The 19,573-nt window shown below is 43.2% G+C and overlaps 1 protein-coding gene across 1 annotated transcript in view; it reads right to left on the reverse strand.

Annotated features, from left to right (window-relative positions):
- The window catches only part of GALNS (galactosamine (N-acetyl)-6-sulfatase), a 64,252-nt gene that overhangs the window by 16,396 nt on the left and 28,283 nt on the right, over positions 1-19,573 (reverse strand). Inside the window, exons 10-12 of the mRNA XM_084644931.1 lie at positions 15,025-15,161; positions 12,297-12,399; positions 397-518 (exon numbers count right to left, since the gene is read on the reverse strand). Coding sequence (XP_084501057.1) covers positions 397-518; positions 12,297-12,399; positions 15,025-15,161 — 362 coding nt within the window. The remainder of the gene's footprint in view (positions 1-396; positions 519-12,296; positions 12,400-15,024; positions 15,162-19,573) is intronic.

Consider the following 19,573-nt stretch of genomic DNA (forward strand, 5'->3'; position numbering starts at 1 on the left):
ATTAATAAGATGGACAGCAAGACATGAAAACAATATAATGCTCACAGTGACATGCTGACCATTTAATACAGCTGATTTTACCCATAGGAAACAGAACCTGAATAGCTGGAAGAGGAGCTTTGTGTAAGCTTCAAAGCTTGTCTCTCTCACCAACAGAAGTTGGTACAATAAAAAACATTACCTCACCCACCTTTTCCAGTAATCAAAAGAGTCAGGTCAGTGAAATAATGGGACCAAATGCATCTGTAACAGGAGAGTAAATGCCAGATGAACTAAGCCTTGTGTTAAAGTCACACTGTGCTCTCTGAAGACTTTCCTGTCACCTCACTTCCCAGATCCTTCTGGACCAGAACATTTCCAACAATGAACATTTCCATTAGTGTCTTTCTTGCTCACCTTATTGGATATTTTTCCCCAGGGTCCTTTCCCAAGTGGAAGAGCAGAGGCAGTTTGGTGTGTTCCTCCTGAGTATGGGTTGTTACTCCAGAAATGTTCTGCCCAGGACAGAAATCAATACCCTGCATTGGAGAGAACGAAGTGGGTCACTGGGAATGTGGGATGAAATAATGGGTTTGAGTTTATTATTTAATAACAGATGTAAATATGAACTCCTCAGCTCTCAAGACTTTGGCTGAGACCACTTTCCCACTCTCCCGTTATTAACTGTGACAGGTTTTTTTTTTTAAAAGAAGTTTTAACCGAAAGTTGATTCTGTGTCTGCAAACTGGATTCTGCTGTTATTTATGCTGGGGTGGAAAAGGTAACTCTACTGGTATAAAGCAGGAGTGAGAGCTGAAGCAGGACTCACATTTCTGTACTATTAAAAAGCAGAAATCATCTCTATAAAATATTCATTAAAATGAAATGGCAAATGAAAGACAAAAGGGGAGGTAATTTAATCATAACAACTCTGCACATAAAAAGCATCTCCTCTCTTTGATTAATGCAGTACAGAGCTGCATAGATGGGTTCTGATTGGCTGGTGACAATGATATAAAGGGGAAAAAATCTAATAAAATTAAAGGGCATAATCCCAAGAGACAATGAGCACCCACAACTCCTGCTAACTTCTATAGGAGATGCGAATGCTCAGAGTCTCTCTGAATCTGACCCAAAGCCATATTTCACTGAAGAAAGCGGTACATTTTAATTAAAAAAAAAAAAAAAAAAAGATGTTTGTCTTTCTGATTTACAGCTTCTCGAAGTCCTGGTATTAGGTTATTAACCTGGTAATGCTAGGTGGGCTGGACGATTTGCACTAGGTCTGAAAAAAACTCCAGTGCCCATCAAACTCTGTGGAAGGAAAAATCAGGATTTCCCCAGCAGTAGCGGTTGGTATGATGACGATAAGTATCTGGACATTTCAGTTGCTAACATCAATGGGTTAAGTCCTCAATAGCCAGCCCAGAGACACCCAGAGCTGTCTCTTCAGAAATCCAGAGCAGTTAGCTCTCTGCATCTGTGCATTTGTATGCTTTGCCAGGTTGTGTCTCTCCTGAACTCCAGCCAATTATTAGCCAGATGTCAACTCCCTAATAACTTAGAGCTTGGCCTACAGTCCTACCGGCTAACAGAACACTTTTAGCTCTGGGTCTAGCAAAAAATTTTAAGTGCTAATTTCACTAAAGAGAAAATAAAGCAGGGGGCCCCATAGACTAGCAAGAACTAGCACCTAATGGACTTGTTAAACCTCACAGGTTTACAATTCCAGCTAACATGCTGCGCTATTTACAGTACTTCATAACGCCCTGAGACATGCACAGAGACCCAGAGAGAAGGTAAGTGGTAATATTTAAATGGAGGGGGGAAAGCAGTTGTACCATTTGCTTATAAAACAACAAACAAACTGAAAGGCTCTCCACAGATGTTAGGATTTGATTGGCAAACAATTTTCTAAAAATAGCCTGTATGTTTTTAATGGACAGCTGGTCAGCGGAGCAGTTAATATTCTGCTTTTCAATAAAGCAAGAAGGTTAGAAGCCCATGAAATCCCATTTATCTGCACAGAGCTATAGATTCCTGAATCAGTGGCTGGAAAAAATAAGAGAGTTGCTTGATAGGTTGTAGCGGGCAACTAATAATGGACTTTAAATGGATACAAAAATGATTGACCTTTTAATCTTCTCGTACCATAGACTTTGGAGACTGAATGAGGTTTTAATAGTGGAAAATAGAATTTAACTTAAAAAAGATACATGGAACAGTTAGTGGAAAGGTATCAAAGCCCAGATATAACATACAAATTATAATTTGGATGCAAATCAAACAAGGTATTTAATTAACAGCCTGCTAATTGATGCACTGCTCCTCCACTGCAAATGTTTTAGTTTGAGGGAAGAATTTATTCTCTTGGGCATTTGCTTCTACATTGCTCTGCTTATATGAGAAGCAAATGGTGAAATGTAATTCTCATAATGAGGTGCTCCAGAACACGTTCCCGATTATATCCCCCAGATTCCTGAGAAATAAGGCTTCCACAAAGGTGTCTCAGAACTAACAAAAAGCTACCCGTCTCTCTAGCTTCAAAAGCCAATTCCCTCTTCAAATCTAATTTACTAGAGGGAAAAAGAAAATCCCTCAAACATAACACTCTGTGACATTGATAAATAATACCCCGAAAATGTGGCTGAAACTACCATTTACATTCTAAGGCCTTTCAACTTTATCTCCACAAATAAGAAGTGAAATACGAATAATTTTTATGATGTTCTGTGTGACATCAAAATCCAGCTGTGGCCCAGAGAGGGCCTCAAAACTTTCCTACTTGCAGATCAACTGCTAAATAAAATAATATTCCCCCTCCATCTCCACTGAAGACACTGTCCAGCATAACAACCACTAAATCAAAATACAACATCAACAGTTAAAAATGATCCTCTTAGAAGTCAAGACCCTGAGATCCAATGGGAATAAGCCTGGCATAATAAATATCTAGGTAAGTGAAAGAGAGAGGAAGAGGTAACAGCAAATGAGAGGATCCAGTACAAACCAGAGGGATGATGATAAACAGGAACCAACAGTGATCACTCTAAAAAAAAACAAACAAACCACCACCACCTTTTTGGGGAAAAACAGTAGTCAGCTGCCTTCTAAAGATAGGGAGGGATGGACTGAGCTGGACAGCAGGGGGAAGCAGGTTCCAGGTCAGACTGACCCGGAACATCAGGGTGGTTACTGAGGAAAGCCCTGATTCTGCAGTCAGAGCTGTTTGGTCCCAAAGGTCCATTGGCATACATCTGAGTGCCAGACAGGACGTTAGGGTGCTGGGATCCCTAATGGCAGGTGATGAACAAAGGCTGCTATCCATCAGGACAAGGTTCCTGGTCTCAGTGCTCCAAGATCCTATGCCATGAAGAGCTTTCAAAACCAATGACTGTCAATTTAAAAATTCAAGCCTCTACTTTACTGGTGGCCAATATAAAGAACGCAGGCATGCGTAGCGTGCACACTTCCACCTGGTTCATGAGTCAAGTTAACCAGAGCCCTGTTTGCAACTCAAAAAACCAGTATTGCAATAGAAACTGCACAGGCAGATCCTGAATGCTTGTGTGGCCCATCCACTTCAAGGGTTCACTCACATTAACCTGACTGCAGGACTGAGGCTATAAAAAACATTATAAATAACCTGTTGATAATCTGAATACTATATATACACTATACCATGTGTCAGAGTACAATACACAGCAGGATGACTGAGGACACATCCATTGCCATTGTACAAGGCAAGTGAGGAGGTCTGATGGCATCATAAAGATTTTGCCAGAGCAATTAAGATGTGCTGATGGGGAAAAAAATGTTGGTTACATACAGTGCATCAAACCCCAATTTCCCATTAAAATGGACATTTCTGAGCCTCCTCTTGATGGAATACTATTGCTGAAAATGGCATTATCTGAGACACCAACAGTATCAATACCCAGTTGAAGAGGCAGTAAAACGGCTTATATTCTGGAAAATCACTTTACTATTTAAATATCATAACAGTAATTCTGCCTCTCCCAACACTTTGTAAATTCAATGCTGTTTCCAGTTCTTGAGAAGGAAACTACACAATATCCTCTATGAATAAACTGAAAGTCTAGGATGCTCCGTCTGCATTGCTTCCCTTTTCCAGAGCAAAGAATTTTTAATCAATTCTGCTTGAGACTTGGGAAGAATTTTCAGGAACAGACAATCCACACATTTGCACATCTGGACGGTGCCTCTGGTGTCTTGGGAAACATGCAGATTAGGGTTGTGTATGATGCTTGGGAGGGGGAAGTGAGATGCCAACTGTGTCTAGATCTTCCTATATCAGGATGAAAGGAATTACTACTTTTCATTCCTGCCTCACAGAAGGTCCTTCTGCCTTCTCTGCACAAGCTGGAGTGAGAGCTGATGAAGCAGACATGACTGTTCTTTCTAGATATTTGTACTGGTGAAGACTGGTAGGGAATTTGAAATCATGTCACTGTTTCAAAATGATTTCCCACTCTTCGGCAAATTAGATATTTCTTTTTAAAAGGAAAAGCTAACCGCACAGGCCTTAGAAACTAAGAGCTTTGCAGGTTTTAATGTTAGATACAGTGGTCCTGATCCTCAGCTGGTGTAAATCAACATCCATCCACTGAAATCAGAGGAGCTTTGATCTACACCATATGCATATCAGTGTTTTTGCCAAGTTCCAGATGGCCAGCTTCACTTAAAAATGAAATTCATATAGGAAAAGAATGAAGAATCCCTTTTAGGGAAGTGGGTTGATCTAATTCCTGCCCTCCCCACAACAAAACCAAAACCATCATTAGACTTATTATATTGTTTCCTTAAATAATTTTCGTTATGAGAGCCTGTTACTAACAATGCGTTTTTAACTGGCCATTGATTCCCTGCACAATTCTAATACAGTTTACTCTGCACCTTACCTGAGGTAAGATGTTCATTTACAATAAACAGTGACCTCACAAAGAAGGAAGGTAATTGCTTGTACACTGGACCCTTGCTAGAACGCACGTCTATATAGCGCGAGTTCGCATATTATGCAGTTGCGGCCACGTATCCCAAATTTAATTACTTTAATTGCAATTCATTTTAACGCGGTCCCCGCTATAATGCAGTCACCGAATCCCATGTTCTAGCGAGAGTCTGGTGTATTTAGACAAATTCTCTGATCTTTTTCCGCACACTTATAAAAACACGAGGGACATGTCTATAGCTAGTCACAGTTCTGTGCCTTGTTAGAAACAGCCAACTAAAACAGCATCAGATTACTTGCAAATAGCAACCAGAAGCATGTCTGCTAGTGGACCAGATCTCCTGGACAGGGATGATGTTTTGTACCATTGCACAATGAAGAGAAATTACACAGAGTTCCTCATATAAAAAATAAAAATAAACCTTTCCTCCAGACGGGACAAGTGGACTTTTAAGGGGACAGGAGTGTCTGCCGCTCCAGCCCCACTGCAAGCCCCTCAGCAAGAATTACTGACTGTTGATTATACGGCTTGTGACTCAATTTCCAGAGCAAATGGCCCACAGATGCTATGTCAATAATGACATGAGACAAATACAACAGTTCGCCATTTTGGGCTCCTAGCCAAGCGATGGAATCAGCACTTGTGTTAATGTAAGCCCTCTGGCGATTCATCTGCCTGGCACTATCCCAGAGTGTTCTGAATTTACAAGCAACTGTGGATTATGATAGTGGCACAGCAAACACTAGACTGTCTCCTTGTCAATGTTTCCTCATTCCAATGCTCAAAACACAGAACAACAAAATGAATATTAGTATTAGGAAAAACCCAGCTTGTTTGAGGCAGGTATCCCCAAAACTGCAGCAATCTGCTGTTTCTTCTTGTCCTTGCCACAGCACTGGAAAGCAGTGATTCTCACTCGTGGCAGTTCTCAGCAAAAGCCTCCAGCACTGGAACTCAGAGTGAGCGAACACCTGAAAATGCGGGTGTTGGTTTCTCATGGCAGCTGCTTCAGCCCTGTTGAACAAAAATCGCTTCTAATGTGTTAACTGTCTGGAAGGGAGCGGAGAAAAGGGGCAAATCGAAAAGTCTCCATCGGCTCTCAAGCAGAAGCGATCAATAGCTAGCTCAGATGCTCAGAGGACCACAATCAAATGTCATTATTTGTGAGGTTCTACTTGACTTCACATCCTCCCTCACAGAAAAGGCTTTATCGATTCCTTCATGTTGATGAGAAGGGCAATCAGAACAGACCGCAGCACAAATAACCCCTTTGGCATTTTACAGTGAAACAATAGGTGTGTGTATGTACACACACACACACACACACCCTTTACGAAAAACCACTGAAAACTACTGAAGATACTAAGCTGACAGCAGAGAGGCTGAAGTTTATCAGCCACAATCCACTAAACCAAAGGGCTTTTAAAAAAATATTTTTGCAAAGATCCAGTTAAGGTCAACTCACCAGTGCTACTGAAGAGCTACGCTCTGTTGGAGTGATCTCAGGACTAAGCAGAGACGAGAACTTTAACCTCCTGGTGGCTCACGTTCTTGCCACCTCTAATGAAGCACTAAAATTGGGATTTTGGAAGGAATCTAATTACCCCTCAAAAAAAAAGAGGCAAGTAGATTCCTTCAAGAATCCACAATTTCCCCCTTTATTCCCCTCCCCCCAGCCCTGCATAAAGCTGACCTGTCCTCCCAAGGAAGGAGGGCTAAATGCAGCTTCCTCCCTCCCTCTAAGCCCTTCAGCATTACTCCTGATCAGGTGGGCAGGGCAGCAGGAGAGCAATGAAGAGCATGAGGCATATGTATTTCAGAGTGGGTAGAGTAAATCTGCCTGTGCTCCAGGATCTGTCTCTTTTCACTGACCTCTTCTAGGCTAAATTCAGTGGTGACTAACAGTGGTATGTGATACACTACCACTTGTGTGCATATCTTGTATCCGTTTGGCATTCCATGGTTGTGCCAAACATATGCAAATTAAATGCCACAGGGATGGCAAGGGAATGCAGCAGGAAAAGCAACTAAAAGAAGGCTGTAAGGCAAAGTGGTGGGGTGCGTGAGGGGGCTAACTTACACTTGAATTGGTTTCCTGGCTACATCTCCCTTTCTGCCCCCTTTCCCTATAAATTACATTTGAATGCCAGTTGGGTGCGATTCCTGGATTCCAAAGCCAGAAGGGGCCACTGTGATCATCTAGGCAGATCTCCTGCATAACACAGGCCATAAGACTTCCCTGAATTCATTCTTGTTTGAACTACAGCATGTATTTTAGAAAAACATCCAAATCTTGATGGTGGAGAGTCCACCACAGTCCTTGGTAAGTTGTTCCAATGGTTAATTACCCTCACTGGTAAATATTTGTGCCTTACTTCTAGTCTAAATTTGTCTAGCTTCAATTTCCAGCCAACTACCCTACCTGACTGGTAACATAGATCCTCTGACCAATTTGGACCGGATGTGTAATGTACACTGCTGTGTTCATCACTATGAGATTTGGCTGGAAGAGCAAGGTTGCCAACGATGATAGGGCCATGGAAGAGCCTACGCTCGGATAGCCATAAGCACCAAAGCAAAGGACAGTACGGGCCAGATCCTCAGCAGGTCTAAAGCAGCATAGCTGCACTGATTTCAATGGAGCTATTTCGACTTACCGCAGCTGAAAATCTGGCCCGATGCCTTCCAGGTGAATCCAGTACAGGTTCTGCCACACCACTGCAGACTGTACTTCCGGTGCTCTCACAGCTTCTTTTTAAACTCCAGGGGTCAATAAGAAAGTATTTTTCCTGTGAAATCATTTATTTACTGACTCGCCAATGAAGTCTGAGACTACAGAATTCTTAAACTTCTCCTTGTCTCCTTTTTTTCAGTCCAAAACCAAATCTAATTCTGGAATAGAATACATATTACTTCTCAAATTATTTACAAATATAAATATATTCTCTCAGTAAATTCACTTATCTCTGTCCTATTCATCAGCTCCTGGATGTTAGACAATTCAAACTGCATAAACATGAACCACTTGTAAATCACAAAGGCTTTTTATTGTATGAAGATGGCAGCTAGGTAAATATTCCTCATGTGAGTGTCCCATGTAATTTACAGGCAGAAGTGATGTGTGCCATCAAGTCCTTAGTCTCACTTATTTCTACTGAGTGGGTTTATATTTCTTTCCCTTATGCTATTCAAGGGAGTAGCCGTTCATGAATATAAGTTATCTAAATAATCAAGTAGAAATAGCAGGGAAGATAACACCAAATAGTCCTACAGTGCTAATAAATAGATTACAACGATTTATGGGAGGAATTGGATTAGAAAATACTGCCTCTGGAGGATAAAAAAACCCAGAAAACAAAAAACCAACACATTTCATCTTTGTGACGGATGACATAAATTTGAATCCCAAACTAGAATGCAGATGATGGGTACCAGTTAAAGCATGTTAATGGCATGAGAGTTTAATAAGGCAAAGACACTATAAACCAGTGGACTGCTGGGATCTTTGCAGTGTAAATATTCCAAGTGCCATATGGGGAGAAGCATGCACAACCGAGTTATCTCCCGGGGTTAGCTGTCTGTAAGCGTCTCCTCTGTGCTCCATTTTACACATACTTTATTACTTAGCTGCCTAATGCTGCAATCAAGCAAGTAGCTTTCCAGGTTAGAGGCTAAAATTCCTAAACTTGCACAAATTCTTCTTAACCAAGCCTGACGGTGAAAAGCATGGAGGTGTTCAGAAGACACACTTGGGGCCAGAAGGATAACAATGTGATGTTTTCCAATCCTAACATCAATTGGATTCTGGTTTGCTCAGTGGCATTTCCAGGTTTAAAAATCTTAAAACAAAGGCATACCAAGCATGAATTAAAAATAGTGTAAGTTGTCTGTATTTCGGTTTGGCAGGATTCGTTTTAAATTGATAGATGCTGGTAAATGTCAATTTCAGCTGACACGGAAATCAACACAAAAAAGCATCCATCAGTAAGGGCATGAGTACAGCCTGCTCCTCCCCCCACACGTTGTACCTACAGGGATCCAATGTCACTGGCCTTTTGGCAGCGCAGTCATGGGAGTGAACGAGCAGGGCCATGACAGCAGATTGCTTCCTGCACAGTGACATTGGATCCCTGCAGGAGCAAGGTCAGGGGGAGGCTACAGTCCTAGCAGGAGAGCATAGGTGCTGGAATTAGAGGTGCTGGGAGGGCTTGCTGCACTCTCTGGCTTGAAGTGGTTTCCATTATACGCAGGGTTTATAGTTTGGTTCAATGGCTCTCAGCACCCCCCCTGTACAAATTGTTCCAGCACCACCGCATGGCAGAGCGGAGACTCCCAGCCAGGCTTGTGCGGAGTGTGTCCCCATCTGTGGGGGAGGTCACCCTGCTGCTGAAAGGCTCCTGCCCAGGGACAAAACCATTCAGTAGCGGGGTGGCCTCCGCTGTGGCTGGGGGCTTTCCTTCCTCCGGGCCGTTCTGACCAAAGCGTCCCGTGCCATCCTGGCCAAGGGTTTCTGCTCTGCCCTCCCACGATTGCAGCCTACTCCACATCTTGCACGTGCAGGGATCGGGTGTCACCGGACTGTGACCACGCGGGGAGTCCTCTGCAGCTTCATTCTCATGGCCCCACTCACTCACCCACCAGCCAGGTGTGTGGGAGCTGTTCGCAGGCAGGAACTGTTCAGCAGTGGGGTAGCCTCCCCTGCAGCCAGGGACTCATCCTCCTCTGTGTAGTCCTGGCCAGGTGCTCTCTGCTCCAGGTCAGGACTGCAACCTCCCTCGCACCTTGCACCCATGTTTTGGGCCCCTCAGTGGCACAGGGAGCCCTCTACAGCCCTGCCCCAACCCTACCCACCACTTAATATCAAGCAACAGTGAAAATTTAAAAATAAAAATTGATATTAATAATTAAAATTAAAGAAAAAAATTGAATTCTGACAAGACTATCTATATTTAGTAATTTTCCACTCTGCCAATTAACAAGGGGCTTTCAAGAGCAAATGAAGGTTTGGCTGAAACATGAAACAATGAAGCAACTCTACAAAAATAACAAAATACTAAATTATCTGTAAAGTAAACCTCTTGAAAATAAACAGAGTTGTTTTGATATATCTGGACAACCCCAGGCCTGTTTAAATGGTTGCAACTCCAATAAAGATGATGAAACTGTACCAGCTTTCACCAGATCTGACTTTGGCCCCATCATCTTTATGAGTGAAAGGCTTCCAAGTTCAAAGGGAGTCTAATACATCTCCACATCGGACTCAGATAATCAGGTAATGAGCCAGTCAGGAGACCCCACCATTAGACAAGGTAAAAACTTGCCTTATTAGCCAAAAGCCCCAGTGGCTTGGCAAGGCAAACTCATCTGTTCTGTCGACTATCAGGATTTCTAATGTCACAAAAGTGTACATTAAAGTCCATTTGCAATGAAGCCAGCAAGCAAAACTGGCCCCTCCTACTCTGCCAAGATAACTCCAACCACAATATAAATATTACTGATAACAAAGCAGTAACAGCAAGGAGGAACTGTGTAGCGGTCATGTATGACAAGCTTGCAAAAAAGAAAACAAAAATCAGAACAGTAAAAACATTCTGCATTCGGATTTATTAATTTATTTATTTAAAACTCGTGAGGGTTGTAATTAACGTCTGGAGGACATGAGAGGAATCGGAACAAATTTCAGCCCCAGCTTCCTCTGCATGTTGTTAATGGCTATTCTGTCCACTAATGTGCTCCAATTTTACCCACATCAACCACATGTGATACAAGCGAATTTTTAATCATCTCTCTGATGTACAGCATAATTACTGACTTTAATCAGCCATAGTTAAACAAAGACTTAGAAAGAAAGAAATATTCCTTAATTACACAACTGCCACTGCTCACAGTAGGAGAGTCTTTGAAATGAGTAACTGGTCTCCATTATCACAGCTACACACATATTCAGACATGTACAAACAGGCTTAGATCAGTGTAGGTATTTATTTTTTTCTGAACTAGGTGTGTAAGTGTGTGTATGTGCTTATATTACAATGGACAGCAGTTATTCACATCTGACATTGTCTTCTTTCCCAGTGTTCCCACTCACAGCGAAAATCTTCCACACTCTTTCCATGTCACTTGAAAGATCCAAGCTTTATTCACATACAAGTGTCAACAATAGATTGCATCATCCCCCTCACAAAGGGTTAACAATGGCATAAAGTATGCGATGCATTTTGGGGGCCAACTTTCCCTCCCAGTTGGTAAGTCTCTTTGGTGCCATGTAAAATTGCAACTTTAACTCTTTGAGCCTTACAGTCTTTCTAGATACAAAGTTTACAGCCATGAATGTAAATTACTTCCTTGATGCTGCCTCTACCCCATCCCCGTCGCCCTGAGTATACAAACTACATGCTTGTTTTCACATCCACAAATGCCAGTAGCACTTTGTTCTGCACCTGTGAAGCCCTGAGGGCCTACCATACATAACAAATAGTAATAATTTTACAAACAACCCCCTGTACCACCAGCCTGCTGTTGAAATTGCTGAGAGCTGTGCCATAGCATATTTACTTCACTTTAAGGGCATAATCAGCATGGCACAATTGCAAGCTGCCATTTGTGAAATGCCCCAGAGTTTATTACCCAAGTTTGGAACAAGAAAGATACAAAATCAGAAAAACAGCAAGAGCGTATAACTTATAACAAAGGGACGATCAACTGAGAGAGCTCAAAAATGTGCTAAGTCTTAGAATGATTTAGGTCTGAGCATACTTTTGTAAGAGATGAAACACATGTGCTCTGTTTTCAGCAACTGTTGTTCTCTGCACAGTACAGCTGCTGACAGCTGGGCTTCCTTCCCTCTCCATGCATTGCTTAGCAAAACAGCCTTATATTCGTTTAAATAGTGAGGGGCTTTGAATTCCTCATATCAGACACTGGATCCATACCAACAACTTAATGTAACACTCCAAATGGTGTGACATATAAGCTTGGTAAGAACTGGTCAAGAAAAGATGCTGAACATCACAGTATATTAGATGCTAAAAAAAACCAACCACCCCAACATCCAAAACAACCCAAGAGGACAATTTTCTGTTATTGCCCTGGAATGACATTGACTTCAATATGAAGGTGCTGAAATACTAGTCTCCTTCCTCCTTTCACTTTTTAGTACAGATCCAGCAGTAATTACACATCAATGTCTCCAATAAATGGCTGGTTTAAAATGGAGCGCAGGGACATGCCAATAATTTCAAATTCCCCTTTAATGGGTTTTTTGCCCCCATGACGAAAATGTCACTTGATGCAAGTTGGGAATGGGGAAAATAAACTAAATGAGGGGGGTTTGTTTTCTGTTACCTGACTGAACTGCTCCCAGGAGTTGCTCCAGGTCCAGTAGTGAGCCTTGTAAAGCCCAAGTCTTACTGCCATCATCTCGTTGCCACGGTAATAGAATATCGGCCTGACAGGGAAGCAGAAGGGGGAGGGGAAGTGCAGCTGCATGAGAAATGCAATGTGCCTAAACAAGTGCTTGGGCAGGCACACTGATAAGGGAGACAAACACTTTAATGGAGTCTGACTTCCGATTCAGCTATCAGTCAGGAACAGGCTGCCTTCTAATAGTCTCCACTGCAAGGGTTTCAATTAACATTTTTTAAAGTGTTCATCAAGTTGAGAGCTCACATTGCGCAAGAATGAAGCATTATACAACCGGGCTGCCAGTGATTGTTAATCCTTGAACTATCAGCCCCTGTAATTTTCTATCGAGCGTGACGATTTAAACACCAAATGTCTCAGAAGAGTGGGGTGTGTGATGGGAATTCACAGAACATGTGATGCTTGGTCTCCTGTTTATGGCTGGGGACAGCTAGAGAGCACCAGACTACCAGCTGTTACTGTCATACAGGCTGATTAGCCAGAAAAGGGGGAAAACGGCATTAAAGACGCATTCTGCTTTCCACTGCCATCTCAGAATGCACCCAAATCACAGATCATAGCACTCCAACACGCTTTATATTCCACCCCCATCAATTTCTCAAAAAGCCTTCCCTTTAACTTGGCCTAATGTAATTCTGGACGCTGCCTTTTCTCAAATGCCAAGGGGTCTCAATTTAGGGAGCACACTGGGGATATATTGGAAAACATATTCCATTCAGAACAGTTAATGGCCTGCTCCCCCTTTCAAAAAATGTTGTGGTGAGCTCAGCACTGTCCCCCCTCTTCCCTTTGGTTTCACTGACAAAGCACACTGTTGCTCTTGGAATGGAAGGTGAAACTGGACCACTCAATTTCTGCAGAACTGAAGCATCTTTCAAGGGCAGACTCTGTTGGTAGAGTTCCTCATACAAGGACATCCAGCTTGGTCAGCTTTTTCCGGTAGTTATAGGCTGCTACATGAAGCCAGAAAGTTGGTCATCATCAGTTCTGAATCTGCAGCTTTGGTTTGGACTCAGAATTCCTATTTTGGAAGAACTGTCCGGTTCTATGGTGCCACCTTGAAGACCATATGTTTACGGTAAGAGAAGGTTAAAAATCTCCCTGACTGAAGCACAGGAATGGTCTTAGATCCCTTCTGTTTTGAGTATGAACTACAGTCTCCATCACTCCCTGCACAATGAGTGTCTTCTACTCTTTGTATTTATGAGGAGCTTGTGAACAAAGGGGAAAAACCCAGCTTATCACACAGGCCCCATTCCTTTTGGTCCACTCTGTATGCACCAAAAACTCCTAACGGAAAATGGGAGTGAGGGGGGTTGCAAGAATGCAGAACAGGGTCCAAAATGTTCACACTAGTGAAAGAAAAGGACTCACTCATCCGGTTCTCGCTCACCCATAATACTCATTCCTCGAGGAACTTTCTTTAGTTGAGCGTGTTTGTATAAGGTCTTCTGTTTTAAAAAACAATCTTTTCCATCCCCAAATCATCTTTACTGTTCCTGCTTTCTTAGCCAAAAAGAATGTTAAAATCTAACCCACTGGAAAAGAAACATTAATGGAGTTTTTGGCTTTGGAAGACCTGACCTGGTTCACCTTGTGCACTGAAGTGACAATTATTGTAGTGCAAGTGGCAGAGTAATAAAATGTTCGCCTCTCCAATGAAAAAACTCATTTATGTCAGTAAAGAACCTCTTCAACCTTAAAGAAACAAAGTAATGCTAACTGCAAACATTTCACAGCACTCGCAGATCCAGTAACGCCCTAAATTAGACACTAGGTGAATCACCTGCAGAGCTACGCAGGTGCTTTCTGCCCTAATGGGCACAAAAATAGCTTTACCGACCTAAGGTTCAAGGTCAACACAGAAGAGAACACAGATGAATCCTGCAAGCATCCCTGTGCCTTTTTTCATGCTCTCCCCTATTTATGGAACATCCTCACTAATTTGATTTGTCAGGCTGCTTCCCTCTGCTCAATTAAACCATTCCTGGAAATACTCACCAGTTCTACATTGCCCAGGACAGGAAGTCAAGCATGTTCCCTGTCTAATCTTGTCTCGTTTTAACACCCAGCCCACCCTTACTCCCTGCTGCTCATTATCCCAGCTCTTCAAGTCAAGTCTAAAATTTGGGCCCAACCGTGAAAAAGGATCCACACAAGCAGAGCCAGAGGAACAAATGGGGTTTCAGTGAAGTCCCTTTCCAGGATCAAGGCCTTTGACCATATGCTCTTTCAGGCAGTGGCTGTGTTTTGTGAAGGACCCAGACACTCTTGGTTGCTCCACAGTAATAAATAATTAAACCTCCTTTCCCTAACCAGGTTAGAGTTCACGGAATTTAACCTCACTGTGACCTTATGCTGTTCCAGGGATATGTGCTAATCCCTGGACAACTGAATCCATTGGAATCCATTTCATGGCAGTATGCTGAGTTTCAAGAAATCCCACCTCGCTAGCTCCAGCACATAATTAGCACAGAAAGTAAATCACTGGTTCTCACCCCAATTCAGCCATCAGGAACATAAAGTACACCAGGCCTGTTTCTAAAGTAATAATAATTTTAAAGAAGGGATTTTTAAAATAAACAAATGAATTCTGCCCCCCTCCAATAACCACAAGGGAGGAGCTGTGAGCTCCATGCTCAAAACTAACCTGTCAATTAGCTTGCCCTGCAGGATGGCAGGAGAAAGGTCAATACCGTCAATGTGTCGGTCACTGGGAGGCTGCAATCCAGCTAGGGAGAGGCTGGTGGTGAAGAGATCCATCACGTTACCCATCTGATGACTCACCTGAAATCGACAAGACAACGAAGAGCGTTTGCACAGACCTTCCATACAAATTCAAGCAGACGAGGCTGCCTGCCTCTCCGCTACAAAAGAGCTGCTTTCTCAGTCCCATTCCTTTTTTGCATCTCTCAAAATTTCCCACTTGGGGCTTGATCCTGCTCACGTAAGAGTCATATGCAAAGTCCCCATTAGTTTCTAGAGGGCTGAATCAGGCCCTTCCTCCTTTCATGTTGTTTTTTATGGAATTTTTTTTTAAACCTTTCCCTTTATTTCACCCACTTTCCATTCATTCATTCATACTTTGTGGCGCTTAGAGCCCCCCTGGTGTGCACAGGCAAATTATTACTCATTTTGAGATTGAAAAATCAGTATTCCGTATGAAGTCCCCCTTGATTTATTCCATCCATTGGCCCCCTCCGGAGCCCTGCACTGCCAGGAGTGAGCTCCCAGCAAGTACAGAAGTGGGTGGATGTGGAGTGATCTTCAGGGCCCAATGACCTCATCTGCAAATAGTTTTCAACAATTCTAGAATGGTGAATCTGGAATATTTTAAAGTATTTTTTATCAGGGAGGAAAAACCACCATTTTTTCGCTTTAGTGTTTTTTTTTTTTTTTTTTTTAAAGAGATTTTTAATTTTAACTGGTAGCCATATTTATAGTTCCTTCTGTCTTAATTATCCCAGTTTTAAAAACAAGCATCACACACAGTATTTGTTTCCACCAATTACCTTCTGACTGATTTTCTCACACACACACGCACACCCCTTCTATCTTTCTGTGCTATGCTACTATGTTAGGAGACTATCATCTGCCTTGGGATGGGGAATTAACCGACATTACACAAAGTTGAGGGAGATATCTTCAGTCAAGTGAGAGAGTATGAGCGCTCTGCGCTAAGATGCATCAGTACCAGATGTGACACAACAGAACCTTCCCAGGCATACCGCAAACTCGGAAACAAGGAGCCATGTGACACAATTCAATATACTTGTACAGTGGAAAAAAAACATTTTATTTCTTTTCCATCCAAGGCAGATTCGCATGTTCTACCAATATACCAAGGATACCAATATCTGTCATAACATCATGACCATCAAAGCCTGCCTTATCCATGAATCTTCCTGCTAATAAGTAATGATCTCCATTTACTAAGCTGACACTAAAAGTGTATTTAAAGCAGCGATCTCAAACTCAAATCACTATGAGGGCCACATGAGGACGAGTACATTGGCCTGAGGGCCGCATCGCTGACACCTTTTCATACAAAGATACAAAACCCCCCTCCTCTGCCCCCGACCCTGCCCCCACTCCACCCCTTCCATGAGGCCCCACCCCTTCCCCCTCCCCATTCCAACCCCTTCTCCAAAGCCCCCACCCCAACTCTGCCCCCTCCCTGCCCCTATTCCACCCCTTCCCCAAATCCCCCCCTGCCCCACCTCTTCTCTGCCTCCTTCCCTAAGTGTGAGCTCCCTACTCCTCCCACCACCCTCCTGGAAAGTGCTAAGCACCGCCAAACAGCTGTTTGGCGGTGGGAAACACCTGGAAATAGGAAGAGGAGCAGGGATGCGCCGCACTGGGGGGGTGGGGGGAGCTTGGCGGCCACAGGAAATAACTCCGGGGGGGGGGGGGGAGCTTGGCAGGCTGCAGCAAATAACTCTGCGGGCCGCATGAGGCCCACCTGTTTGAGACCCCTGATTTAAATACTGGAGCAAATTATGATAAAAGAGGAACTCTGCAACATATCAGCTCAGTTGTTCTTCAGCCCTATTAAGGGAAACAAACCTTTTTCTGAAATACTAAACCTCTTGCTCTAAGTCGCTAGATGGCCAATAGGTTGAAAAAGTGAACATCTAAGGATTTAAGCAGGGAATTAAAAGATATTTCTGAAAATTACAGTATTTTCCTCTTTCCAAAAACAACAGGCTGCATGCTGTGCTTGCACTAGCGGGACGGATTAAGCGTTTAACATTGCAATATCACTCTGCTGGATTACAGTAATTTCAATTCTTAACCGTTTGAATTCATCACAGAACACTGACAGGAGCATTTAATACTGAGGTAGGATATGGGCAGTGCTTCCCCTGTTCCCATGCAGGAGAAACAGAACGCAAAGCAGCAAGCATAGAGACGGCTTGATCCTGGAAACCCTTATTTATGAAAGTAGCCTATAATCAGTAGGGTAATCTGACTGAAATTCGTGGGATTACTGGCACGGGAAAGATTGTGTAGGATCAGGCCCGTAGTTTGATTCAGAGCTTTTGGTGCACTGAGGTACTCTGGAAGAGGCTAGGGTCAGCCTGTTTTTGTGGGCAGTAAGGGATGGGAAGGGGTTAAATCACAGGACCTGAAATATTAAACAGTCCTCCACATGAGGAGCACAAGAGGCAGGTATGTACACAAACTCTTCTAAAGGTTCATGTCCTCACTTGGAAGAGAGGATGGAGGGAAGCTGCTTGCAACTTTCTCTGCTACACAACCTCGGCGAAGGAACTGGAACAGTCCCATTTTACAGTGAATCTGGACGTACTGTTTTAGTTTTATAATGTGCACTGGTACTGGGAGTTCCATATTTTCTCCCTTCAGACCAAAGCAAAGAAAACCTACATACACTGCACCAAATCCTGCAGTCCTTACTCAGGCAAACCTCCCATTGCCTTCCACCCCAACAACTAAGTCAGACACCAATGGGACTGCGGCTCATTGCACATACATAATGGTTACACACATACTCCCTGATCCTTTGCAAGAATCATAGAATCATAGAATATCAGGGTTGGAAGGGACCTCAGGAGGTCATCTAGTCCAACCCCCTGCTCAAAGCAGGACCAATCCCCAATTTTTGCCCCAGATCCTTAAATGGGCCCCTCAAGGATTGAACTCACAACCCTGGGTTTAGCAGGCCAATGCTCAAACCACCAAGCTATCCCTCCCCCGAATGACAGGCATGCGTTTTTATTGCTGATTCAAACATCAACAAAAATGCTCTTGTGTAGCTCTCAGATACAGAGATCTGGGGAGAGGTCAGGCCCCACTGACCCCATTCTGATGGGTGCTAGTATGCTGCTGCTGTTGCTCCTTACGCTCTACTGTCTCCACACTGCTCCCTTTGGGTACATCTACTCTGCAAAAACCAAACAGACAATAAAAAAAAGACCCACAGCAGTGTCTCTCAAAGCAACTGACTTAGGCTCATGCTACAGGGCTAAAAATAGCAGTGCAGACATTCCTGCTTGGGTTGGAGTCCGGGCTCTAAGACCCATCCCCTTCACCGAGCTAGCATGAGTCTGTCAACTAGGGCTAGGAGGCTCACCCCGAGCTGCAGTGTAGACATACCCTCTAGATTGTCAGCTCCTTAGAGCAAGGATCTTGCCGTGTGTGTGGGTGTTTTGTAAAGGGCTGTGCACATGTTAAGAGTGCAGACATTAAACAGGGCCGGCTCTCGGTTTTTTGCTGGCCCTAGCAAAAAAATTTGCCACCCCAAGCTCTGAGAGAGCAACTGCCCAAGCAACAACAAAAAAAGGGGGTGGGGGGGAGGGCCGGAACGCCGCCCCTGGAATTGTGCCACCCCAGCACGTCCTTGCTTTGCTGGTGCCTCGAGCCGGTCCTGACACTAAACAACAACAAGGTTATCCTCCTTCAAAGAAGCTATCACAGCCGTTCCTGACAAAGGTGGACAACTTCACACACCAGGAGGTGCTGAGTGTCTCGTATGTTCGCCCCCTGCTATTTACCCTTTGCACGTGGCAGGCATTGTGAGGTTGGAGAAATGCCACGTGAAGGATTTGAGAGATGAATAAAGGGGATATTTGGCACATGATATAGTTATTAACGTGCCTGCTCTCCATGTACTCCTGCTGCAGCAGGAATGAACAGGACAGCTAGCATGTAAGACTTTGTAATTAGGCCTTTCACAGTTTATAAGGCAAATAAAAAAAAAATCACTTTTCATGTTGCCACTCAATCCTGTCACCTAAATCTTTTGGCTAACAGACAGCAAGAAGCAATAGCCAAGCTGAGACGTGGGCCTCTAGTACTACCTAAATTTATACACTGTGACAGTCCTATTAGGCCACCACTGACTTCTTGTACCGGCCTTTATTAAACATAACCAGATGTAGATGACTCCCTTTAATCATCCAGTTACGTTTCTGGTCTCAGACAACGTTCTTCTGTGAAGCAGAGAAAACTTCTTAAGGAAATTAAACACCAGTGCCACAGCCAGTTGGATTTATCTGTGCTGTGCAGCACCACAAAGAGAGGGAAAAAAATAAAAAAGGTTAATATTTATAAAAACTGTGAAGCATTTTCAGAGAATTTTTTTTAAAATTACCATTTTCTCCTCTCAACAGCACTCTCGTTCTAGTTGCCTCTTCCATTTTTTCTTATGAAAAGAAAAATAAAAATCCAGAGAGAGT

The sequence above is a fragment of the Lepidochelys olivacea genome, assembly GCF_965140295.1.
Source record: "Lepidochelys olivacea isolate rLepOli2 genome assembly, chromosome: 12".
NCBI lineage: Eukaryota > Metazoa > Chordata > Testudines > Cheloniidae > Lepidochelys > Lepidochelys olivacea.